The 12,282-nt window shown below is 41.0% G+C and overlaps 1 protein-coding gene across 1 annotated transcript in view; it reads left to right on the top strand.

Moving 5' to 3' along the window:
- The window catches only part of MYBPC3 (myosin binding protein C3), a 128,627-nt gene that overhangs the window by 54,384 nt on the left and 61,961 nt on the right, over positions 1–12,282 (top strand). The window contains exons 19-23 of the mRNA XM_073350333.1: positions 521–627; positions 2,697–2,726; positions 2,905–3,044; positions 8,727–8,804; positions 10,141–10,300. Coding sequence (XP_073206434.1) covers positions 521–627; positions 2,697–2,726; positions 2,905–3,044; positions 8,727–8,804; positions 10,141–10,300 — 515 coding nt within the window. The remainder of the gene's footprint in view (positions 1–520; positions 628–2,696; positions 2,727–2,904; positions 3,045–8,726; positions 8,805–10,140; positions 10,301–12,282) is intronic.

Genomic DNA, 12,282 nt, shown 5'->3' with positions numbered 1-12,282 from the left:
TTGGAATGCGGGCCGGGAAGGGGTGGGAAGAGCAGGGCGGGGCCTCATGGAAGGGGTGAAGTAGGGGGGTGATCAGTGGTGCGGCCCTTGGGCCAATATACTAGTCCTCCTGTGGCCCTCGTGGTCATTTGAGTTTGAGACCCCTGATATACAGTATATACTCATACACACACACATTTAGATGAGTAAAATTTTCTAAATTGCCTAAAATTACTTAGGGTCCTAAGTCTACTGAAAGCTAATGGGACTTAGGCTCCCAAAGGATTGTTTTGATGTGCTGTCTCCTGAGTTTACAAGGAGGGGGATGGTGAACTAGCCTGCACTTTTTTTGCCATAGTGTTGCTTGAGTTTACAATATCCTTGAGAGGAAACTGGTTCTGTTTGCCCTAGCATGTTGATTTGATACTGGGAAGTTTATTAATGGCTTGCTGTGTGCTGCAGCCTGAATGCCCTCATTCTCTGTAGCAGTGTACCTCCTGACTAAAGTTGAGAGAGTCACATGCTTGTGTATATTTTTCAGAATCCATAAGCTAACTATTGACGATGTAACCCCAGAAGACGAGGCTGACTATTCTTTTGTCCCTGAAGGATTTGCTTACAACCTTTCTGCCAAACTCAGATTTTTGGGTGAGTGTTGTGGAATCTGGTTCCTAATATGTAATGGGAATACCATGGGCCTTCCAAAGAAGGAATTATCCATATATAAGCACTACAGGGAGCTGTGGGACCAAATCATTTAATTGATTATACCAGGAAGCTGTATGGCGATTTCCCTTCCTGATGTATGAACATGGCACATGTATTTTGTATTGTTATAGAGCTCACAGTGTTCTAGGCACTTTAATACATAGGAAGAAATGGCCTCTGCCCAAAAGAACTGACAGTCTAAGGCCCAATCCTGCAAACATTTACATATATGAATAACTATTCATGTGAGTAATCCTACAGATGTCAGTGACTTGGATCATCCCATTTAGATCCTTGCACATAGATCCTTTACAGCAGTGGCTCTCAACCTTTTCAGACTACTGTACCCCTTTCAGGAGTCTGATTTGTCTTGAGTATCCTCAAGTTTCACATCACTTAAAATCTACTTGCTTACAAAATCAGACATAAAAATACGTAAGTGTCACAGCACACAATTACTGAAAAATTGCTTACTTTCTCATTTTTACCATATAATTATAAAATAAATAATTTGGAATATAAATACTGTACTTATATTTCAGTGTATAGTCTATAGAGCAGTATAAACCAGTCACTGTCTTTATGAAATTTTGGTTTGTACTGACTTCACTTGTGCTTTTTATGTAGCCTGTTGTAAAACTAGGCAAATATCTAGATGAGTTGATGTACCCCCTGGAAGACCTCTCCGTACCCCCAGGGGTGCACATACCCCTGGTTGAGAACCACTACTATATGAACAGGAGTTGGGGGTAGGGTAGTCTCCTCCACTGCACTGTCCTTCCTTTCTCCAGACCTCCAGAAAGGCCTCTCTGTGCATCTACCCTGGGAGACAGAGTGGAGTCTGGGGAGCCCATCAGATCTCACAAAGATTCCTCAGAAAAGATAATACAGTCCAGTGCTGTATTACGTTTTTCAGTAGGGCTCAACTGATGGATCCCATAAGCTGGGGATCCCATAAGACTCCAGCCAGGGAAAACCCTGGCAGTGTGGCTTCAGTAGAGTCCGGGGTGAGAAAGAACTGAACCCAGTGTGGAGACACAGGCCCTCCAAGCAGATGGCTCTGGCCTTTAACAGACCCTACTAGGATCCATCAGGTTTGGACCAAGCCCTGCAACCTCTTCTGTGTGAGGGGGATCCCACCTAAACACAGGTGCAGGGAGATATTCCCCCCCCCCCCATAGATATTTCCACCCCCAGAACACCTTTCCGTGTGGGTTATGCTGGGAGGTTTTCTTCTTAATGTATGTGCAAAGTGCTTCAGGTGGCACGTGACCAGGATTCATCACCAAATTTGGTCTACTGATTGGATCGCAAAGAGGGGAAGGGATAGAAACAAACAAACGAAGTGATTAGGCTGAGGACTGGCACATGATATGTTCATTCCTTTTAATATACATGTAAAATAGTTCCAAAATGCCCATAGCCACTCTTAGTTTCTCTTGTTTCTCTTTCAACCATTGCTTATTTACAATCTCTATGTATTTTTAACCCTTGCATATACTATTGCTATTATTTGTTTTTATCCTAAACATTTTCCAAATATTTTTTAAAAGTTGCTTATTTTCTATTTTTATTTTTTACATTGTTTTCTTGTCATTTTATATGGGTCTGATCCTGCAAATACTTACAGACTATAGCTTTGATCCTGCAAAAACTTATTCATGGGGTTACATTTACTTATGCACGCAATCCCAGAGACTTCTATGGGTCTACGCATGAGTACAGTTAAATATGTGTGTGTTTGCAGGATTGGGGGTTTAAATCACTGCCAGTAGGATTACACATGGGAGCAAAGTTATTCACTTGAAAAAGTCTTTGCAAGCCCTATTCTATTTTTTGTATTATTTTCTTCTTGTTTTACCAAGCCAGTTTCCAAAATACTATATATTCACCCATTGATTTACATCCACTGAGAGATTATTTAGTATATTATTGTTTTAAAATTATTTTTGGTCTGATGATTATATGAAATTTAGCTATTTTCAGATCCATTTTTTTCCCCTTTCCAGAGATCAAGATTGATTTTGTGCCAAGACAAGGTAAAAACAATGTTCATTATTGGAACATGTGAGTAACATCTGAACAAGTCATCTTGCATGCTTTTCAGTAGCAGAACCTCTTCAATTTTTAACATAACATCTGAGAAATGCCTCCCGTTTCCTGCAAAGCATTCAAACCACGTTGAAAAATATTTTATTTTCTCCACTTTCGCTACAGAACCCCCCAAAATCCATCTGGACTGCATGGGTCAAGCAGCCCCTGACACCATTGTTGTGGTGGCTGGGAACAAACTTAGACTGGACGTTCCCATATCAGGAGACCCAATACCCATGGTCATCTGGCAGAAAGTAAACAAGGTAATGTGTAGTCTGACAGTGTGGCTAAGGCAAACAGGTCATACCAAGGAACTTCTTCTCTTTTTCACATATGATTTGAATTTCCAATTCTTACCTAAAAAACTTTTCCACATCCCTTCAAATGTAGAGTTTCTAAACAAAGAAATTTCTAAAACAGCAGCAAGGCAGCACCTGGTGATTTAGTTGATTTTGCTGTAGTCTTCTTGAACAGTGTTCTTCTTCTAAAGTGTTTATTTTCAGCACGGGGAAAACAAAAGGAAGGCAGTGGATGTGTATGGTAGCCTTTCTGCCCTTCTTTCTCTACTGCACATCAGCATAGTATCTGCATGCCTAGGGAGAGGGCTGCCACCACTAGATTACTGTCTTCTCACATCACAGGAAACAAGTAAGCCAATGTCATCAGCCCTCCCCACCACCTATGCCTCACAGGAAGGAAATGTTCTAGAGTCTCTCCTTTCCCATCCCGAGTTCTTTTGGTCAGTTTGTGAACAAATGGTACTTTCAATATCCTACTGAATGTCTTAGAAGCAGACTCATATATACCAGCAGCCAGTTCTATTGGGCATTCTGCCAATTTAGACTTTGTGAATTTAGAGGATACCTGCTATTTTACTTGGTTGTTGGAGTAACTGCAGGACGACAAAATAGAGGAGTATAAAGTAATACTGCAGCCAATGGTACTTACTCCTTTTATGGTATTTGCTGAACTTTTTAGACCTTTCAATCTCTCTTCTTTAAGAGTGAAATGCTACTTCTTACTGCCAGATAAATGTTCCTTTTTTCTGTTGATAGCAAAAGGCTGACCTCTTGTGGCAGTCATGTCTGGTAAGAATTTCATTTTGAGACCTGCCTCTAAACATGAATGCAGTAAAGACTCTGCCTCCAGTTCACCCATATTCCCAACACCCACTCCTAAATAAATCATAATGTTTTCCTTTGCAACCCAGAATTAGGAAATTTCCTTCAGTGACAAGATGGAGAGGGCATTCAGTCTTCTGAAATATTATCTTCTGATCATCAGTCCACAGAAAAATCCAGAAAACAGTTCATAGAATAACTTTGCCTCTAAAAACATATGCAGACTTCATTATTATTTAAAATTAAAATTATTAATATTTTCCCACAGAGGAAGCTAAGACCCAAACCAGTCTTACCCCTTCCCCCAGCTCCAGAATGGGCAGCGAAGAGGTCCCATTCCTTCCCCAGGAATAGTAAAGCCCATACAGCCCCACCCTCCCCCCTCAAGCCAAATGAGTTTGTGGAAAAAAATCTTCTGGGAGGGATTACCCAAAAAGTTTTCAAGAACAGAGTAAATCAGCTGCAGCAGGCAACTTTGGATGAGATATAAGTCATGAGTAAATAAGTAAGGAAGACCATGGAGGACCATGAGGACAAGAAATTGAACTCGATGCAAAGGAAGCATGGGGACTAGTGGAGGAAGGGCAGTAGCATAACTTCAGAGTATCTAGTTTGGCTGGTGTTAAAGGGCTGAATTTATTCCTTTCTGTAAAAGATGTTCATAAACCCAATACCCCACTGATACAGAAAGAATACTCTCTATTTTGCACAAATACATAAGCCCACTAACCTACTACTTTCATGGGACAGTAACTGAATCACATCTATCTATGGCATCTGCTGCAGGGATCTCATAAACTTTGGTTTATGAGGCTATGAAACTGGTCTTGCTGATGCTTCCTTTAATTCTATTTCACTCTGGCAATGCATTGACCATTTTGTTTTTTTTAATCAGTTAATTTCCTTCTCATTTTTGTTCATTCATTCTGATCTTCATTTTTGTCACATCTCCCCTGCCAAGCAGCCAACATACCCTGCATAGATCCTTCTTCTCTGTGTCTCAGACACAGCTTGACCAACTCTGCTCAATGAGATCTTTCTGACTCTTCATACAATCATAGAAGGGTAGGACTGGAAGGGACCTCAATACGTCATCTAGTCCAGTCCCCTGCACTCAAGGCAGGATTACGTAATAACTAGACCATTCCTGGCAGGTGTTTGTCTCACCTGTTCTTAAAAACCTCCAATGATGGAGATTCCACAACCTCCCTGGTTAATTTGTTCCAGTGCTTAACTTCCCTGACAGAAAGTTTTTCCTAATGTCCAACCTAAACTGCCCTTGCTGCAATTAAAGCCAATTGCTTCTTGTCCTATCCTCAGAGGTTAACAAGAACATATTTTCAGCCTTCTCCTTGTAACAAGCTTTTAATGTTTTTGAAAACTATTATCATGTTCCACCTCAGTCTTCTCCTCTACAGATTAAATAAACCCAATTTTTTCAAGCGTTACTCACAGTCATGTTTTCTAGACATTTAATCATTTTTGTTGGTCTCCTCTGGATTTTCCCCAGTTTGTCATCATCTTTCGTGAAATGTGGCGCCCAGAACTGGACACAATTCTCCAGCTGAGGCCTAATCAGCATGGAGTAGAGTGGAAGAATTACTTCTCATGTTTTACTTACAACACTACCTGCTAATACATCCCAGAATGATGTTTGGGTTTTTTGCAACATTGTTACACTGGTTTCAGAGTAACAGCCGTGTTAGTCTATATTCGCAAAAAGAAAAGGAGTACTTGTGGCACCTTAGAGACTAACCAATTTATTAGAGCATAAGCTTTCGTGAGCTACAGCTCACTTCATCAGATGCATATCGTGGAAACTGCAGCAGACTTAATATATACACAGAGAATATGAAACAATACCTCCTCCCACCCCACTGTCCTGCTGGTAATAGCTTATCTAAAGTGATCATCAGGTGGGCCATTTCCAGCACAAATCCAGGTTTTCTCACCCTCCACCCCCCACACAAATTCACTCTCCTGCTGGTGATAGCCCATCCAAAGTGACAACTCTTTACACAATGTGCATGACAATCAAGTTGGGCTATTTCCTGCACAAATCCAGGTTTTCTCACATCCCCCCCACCCCCATACACACACAAACTCACTCTCCTGCTGGTAATAGCTCATCCAAACTGACCACTCTTCAAGTTTAAATCCAAGTTAAACCAGAACATCTGGGGGGGGGGTAGGAAAAAATAAGAGGAAACAGGCTACCTTGCATAATGACTTAGCCACTCCCAGTCTCTATTTAAGCCTAAATTAATAGTATCCAATTTGCAAATGAATTCCAATTCAGCAGTTTCTCGCTGGAGTCTGGATTTGAAGTTTTTTTGTTTTAAGATAGCGACCTTCATGTCTGTGATTGCGTGACCAGAGAGATTGAAGTGTTCTCCGACTGGTTTATGAATGTTATAATTCTTGACATCTGATTTGTGTCCATTTATTCTTTTACGTAGAGACTGTCCAGTTTGACCAATGTACATGGCAGAGGGGCATTGCTGGCACATGATGGCATATATCACATTGGTGGATGTGCAGGTGAACGAGCCTCTGATAGTGTGGCTGATGTTATTAGGCCCTGTGATGGTGTCCCCTGAATAGATATGTGGGCACAATTGGCAACGGGCTTTGTTGCAAGGATAAGTTCCTGGGTTAGTGGTTCTGTTGTGTGGTATGTGATTGTTGGTGAGTATTTGCTTCAGGTTGCGGGGCTGTCTGTAGGCAAGGACTGGCCTGTCTCCCAAGATTTGTGAGAGTGTTGGGTCATCCTTTAGGATAGGTTGTAGATCCTTAATAATGCGTTGGAGGGGTTTTAGTTGGGGGCTGAAGGTGACGGCTAGTGGCGTTCTGTTATTTTCTTTGTTAGGCCTGTCCTGTAGTAGGTAACTTCTATAGGTAACAGATTGATAGAGCCAGAAGAGTTCCCAGAAGTTACCTACTACAGGACAGGCCTAACAAAGAAAATAACAGAACGCCACTAGCCGTCACCTTCAGCCCCCAACTAAAACCCCTCCAACGCATTATTAAGGATCTACAACCTATCCTAAAGGATGACCCAACACTCTCACAAATCTTGGGAGACAGGCCAGTCCTTGCCTACAGACAGCCCCGCAACCTGAAGCAAATACTCACCAACAATCACATACCACACAACAGAACCACTAACCCAGGAACTTATCCTTGCAACAAAGCCCGTTGCCAATTGTGCCCACATATCTATTCAGGGGACACCATCACAGGGCCTAATAACATCAGCCACACTATCAGAGGCTCGTTCACCTGCACATCCACCAATGTGATATATGCCATCATGTGCCAGCAATGCCCCTCTGCCATGTACATTGGTCAAACTGGACAGTCTCTACGTAAAAGAATAAATGGACACAAATCAGATGTCAAGAATTATAACATTCATAAACCAGTCGGAGAACACTTCAATCTCTCTGGTCACGCAATCACAGACATGAAGGTCGCTATCTTAAAACAAAAAAACTTCAAATCCAGACTCCAGCGAGAAACTGCTGAATTGGAATTCATTTGCAAATTGGATACTATTAATTTAGGCTTAAATAGAGACTGGGAGTGGCTAAGTCATTATGCAAGGTAGCCTGTTTCCTCTTATTTTTTCCTACCCCCCCCCCAGATGTTCTGGTTTAACTTGGATTTAAACTTGAAGAGTGGTCAGTTTGGATGAGCTATTACCAGCAGGAGAGTGAGTTTGTGTGTGTATGGGGGTGGGGGGGATGTGAGAAAACCTGGATTTGTGCAGGAAATAGCCCAACTTGATTGTCATGCACATTGTGTAAAGAGTTGTCACTTTGGATGGGCTATCACCAGCAGGAGAGTGAATTTGTGTGGGGGGTGGAGGGTGAGAAAACCTGGATTTGTGCTGGAAATGGCCCACCTGATGATCACTTTAGATAAGCTATTACCAGCAGGACAGTGGGGTGGGAGGAGGTATTGTTTCATATTCTCTGTGTATATATTAAGTCTGCTGCAGTTTCCACGATATGCATCTGATGAAGTGAGCTGTAGCTCACGAAAGCTTATGCTCTAATAAATTGGTTAGTCTCTAAGGTGCCACAAGTACTCCTTTTCTTATTGTTACACTGTTGACTCATATTTAGCTTGTGATCCACTATCAGCTGCAGATTCCTTTCCACAGTACTCCTTTCTAGGCAGTCATTTCCCATTTTGTATTTGTGCAATAGATTGTTCCTTGATAAGTGGAGTACTTTGCATTTGTCCTTATTCAATTTCATCCTATTTACTTCAGACCATTTCTCTAGTTTGTCCAGATAATTTTGAATTTTAATCCTATTCTCCAAAACACTTGCAGTCCCTCCCAGTACTGGTATTGTCCACAAACTTTATAAATGTACTCTACAGCAATTATCTAAATCATTTATGAAGATATTGAGCAGAACTGAACCCAGGACCTATCCCTGAGGGACCCTGCTCAATATGCTCTTCCAGCTTGACTGTGAACTACTGATAAACTGCTCTCTGGGAACGGTTTTCCAACCAGTTATGCACCCACCTTATAGTAGCTCCATATAGTTTGCATTTCCCTAGTTTGTTTATGAGAAGGTCATGCAAGACAGTATCAAAAGCTTTATTAAAGTCAAGATATGCCACAACTACTGCTTTCTCTGTATCCACAAGACTTGTTACTGTTAAATTAGGTTGGTTTGACATTAATTTGTTTTTGACAAATCCATGTTGACTTTTACTTATCACCTTATTATATTCTAGGTGTTTGCAAATAGATTGCTTGATTATTTGCTTCATTATCTTTCATGTATTTCTTTGCTCATCTAGAACAGCTGCAATGTGCTAAGCAATGCTGATTCCATGGATTCCCCAGACTCCAGCAGTGATTTAAGTAACGAGAGCAAGGTAAGTTCCTTATTATTTATACAAACCCATTAATATATCTGGTGTATTTACAGGCAAATGGTCCTGCCAAGAGGAGCTTAAAATTTAAAGTATATAGGAACATAGGCATTAACATAATGGATCAGACCACTGTCCATCTAGGGCAGTGTACTGCCTCACAGTGGCAATTATCAGATGGTTCAGAGGGAAGCACAAGAAACCCCTTAGTGGACACTTATGGAATAACCTGTCTATGGGGCAAGTTTCTTCCTAACCACCATTGTTTAGTGATGGACTTTTGCCCTGAAGCATGAGGGTTTATAACACTTCTAAATATTTTTTGTAAATTCTGTTTTACGTAACTCTGGATATCTAACCCTTTTTTGAGTCTTAGTAAAGATATCTAGTTGAAGAGATTAGTAGGATGCAAGGAGAGATGACAACAGGTGAAGTGATGGGAATGTGAAGGACACAACACAAGATCATGACGTTACCTGTTTTCACATTAAATCCCTTTTATCCTGTATTAATTTTTGTTACATTGGTGTATGTGTGGTAGTCAATCAGAAGAATTATTTTGCTATTTGTATTACATTAGAACTCAGAGGCCTGGGTCAAGATTGGGACCCCATTGTTCTAGGCACTGTACATACACGTAGCTCTTGGACAGTCCCTGTCCAAAGGAGCATAGAGTCTAAAAATACAAGGATGTGACACAGGGAAAAGGAAAAGGATACAACAAAGTGGTGATGGTTATGCTTAGACATGTTAGCACTGATCAAATGGTCAAAGTATTTTTAATTAAGTGTGGGCATCCAAAAGCCCTGAGGATGAGGAGGTGACAGTAACAAAAATGGATGAGGGCTTTGACAAGGGTTTTAGTATTGTGAATAAAAACAAAAGGTCAAAAGTTCAGATCTTAGAAGTGTCAAGGAGGAAGAAGCAACAAGATTTGGACACAGACAAAATGTGTGGGCCAAGGGAGAGAGAGGAGCAGAGGATAATCCCCACGTCACAAGTTTGAGACTTTGAAATGCAATAGGGTCTTTTTAACTACCAATGGGGCTTACAGAGTTTTAAAAACCAATTTCTCCCCAAAGGAGAATGTTCGGAGTTGCTATTGGCTATCCACTGATGTCCTGTTGTTCCTACAAAATAGAACCTTAAAACAGAAGAGAACTTCACTGATAGCTTTTCAGTGATATTGGTAATGGTCGGTGTCAGAAAGACTTACATGTTGCTGCAGGCTCAGCATGTTTATGCAAACCCCTGTTCCCTTCATTCAGACACAGCATTAGGCTCTTCTGTTTCCACCCTAGATACAAATGACTTCACTTGCTGTTTTCAGTGCCCACAGCTTCTCTCTGAATCTGAAGGTAGAGTTCGTGTAGAGATGCATGAAGACCACTGTATCTTCATCATTGAAGGAGCAGAGAAGCCAGATGAGGGGGTTTATAGAGTTACAGTAAAGAACCCAGCAGGAGAAGATAAGGCTGATATCACAGTAAAGGTTATTGGTAAGTGACTGACAGGAATAACCAGTCTCTGAAAAACTCTTGAGTTCAGTGGGACGGACCTACCCTCATTCCTGTAAACCTGAGAGCAGCTCTGACTCTTGAGTTCAAAGAGGTGAAAAATGACCATATGGGAGGAATATGTTTTATAAAACTTGACAGAAATGTTTTTTCTAACTAGCTTCCCTTGTATTCCCCATCTGGGAGGAGAAAGAATCGTTCCCATTCATAAAAACAAGGCCATATGAATATCCTTCCCTTCCATTTCCCTACATTTTTGAATGTCAGTGATCCAGTCTCTTCTCTCACTGGGGTTTATATGTCTATAGAATGAAATCACTTTTTGCCATTTTGTTGTGTAAGTTTTCAAACAGAAACTGCTTTATTATATGTATGGTAAACAGTTAATGGAATGAAGGGATATGTACATATGGTATAAGATATTAAAAAGGACTGGAATTATTTAGCCTACAAAGGAGAAGAGCTAGAGGGGAGTTTGACTGAAGTACTCTAGATTATGAAGAGTGTTGTGAAAATCAATCAGCTCCTTCTTTATATCCTGGCCTGCATTATAAGAACAAGGGCAAACTGAACAAATTTAGAAGTGATAAAAGGAAATGTTTTTTGCATGCCATATTGTAAACCTTTGTAGTTCATTGCTGTATGAGGTCATCGGGACAAATACTAAGATAGGTTCTTTATATTATTAATTTCTGTTCTTAAATAAGGTAAGATAACATATGTGCAGCCATTGTATTACACATACTAACTAACCTCACTTCCCAATAATGCCTGGCATCCCCTGGCTCTCTCTCCATGATATGAGCATTTCTTGGAGAGCACAAGAAGTTTGGTCTGAATCTGACTATTGTATACATCAGTGCCTAGTCCAATCTGGTATTGAGGACCCCTAGATGTAATCTGGGCAAAGCCACCATTTTCTGCACACAGCAGGCTCTAAATGAGGATAACTCACCAATCCCTGTGAAATACAAGGACTTTGCAAATGTATTTGATAAAAATAATACTGATGCTCTGCCCCCGCACAGGTCCAATGGCTACCCCACAGACCTCCAGCTAGGGGCCAAAATCCCCTTTGTGCAAAATTTATCCCATCAGAACCTCAACTCAGGTTCCTACGGGAGTATCTTGATGAAAATCTGGCAAAAAAATTTATCCATCTGTCTGTGTCCCCCACTGTGGCCCCAATCCTGTTTTGTCACAAAATGGATGGCACCCTGCACCTCTGCGTATACTACTGAACACTGAACAATATAACCATCAAAAATAAATATCCCTTGCCATTGATCAACAAAGAAGTAGAAAGGGTCAGCTCAGCAAAAATTTCCACTAAAGCACCTATCACATGGTCTGGATCCGAGAGGGCGATGAATGGAAAACAGACTTTCATACTTGGTATGGACATTTTGAGTACCTCATGCTGCCTTTTGGTCTCTGTAACACCTCCACCATGTTCCAGCATTTGGTTAATGATATCTTCAGGGAGGTTCTGAACCAGTTTATCATAATCTATCTAGATGACAGTCTTATTTTTTCAGAAAACCAAACCTTGCATCACCAGCATGTCCAGTTGGTACTTGAATGTCTTTGAGCAAATGGCTTATATGGGAAGCCTGAGAAATGTGAATTTGATCACACTGCTGTGGACTTCTTGGGTTATACCATCTCTCCCAGTGGAATAAGTATGGATCCCAAAAAGGTTTCTGCAATTTTGACTTGGGCAACTGCCAAGAGCATCTGTGATATCCAATGCTTTCTAGGATTCACCAGCTTCTACAGATAATTCATCCAAGGATTCTCAAAAGTGGTGTTTCCAGTTACCCAACTGCTACAGAAAAACTCCACTTTCAACTGGACACCAGAAGCCCAACTGGCTTTTGATTGGCTGAAGAAAGCATTTACTTCTGCCCCTGTCTTAGTACACCAAGATGCATCTAAACCGTTTTGTTGTTGAAACAGAGGCT

This window comes from Lepidochelys kempii, chromosome 6 (assembly GCF_965140265.1).
Source record: "Lepidochelys kempii isolate rLepKem1 chromosome 6, rLepKem1.hap2, whole genome shotgun sequence".
Lineage (NCBI taxonomy): Eukaryota > Metazoa > Chordata > Testudines > Cheloniidae > Lepidochelys > Lepidochelys kempii.
Note: the sequence above shows the minus strand (reverse complement) of the source record. Positions and strands in the feature narration are given on the sequence as shown.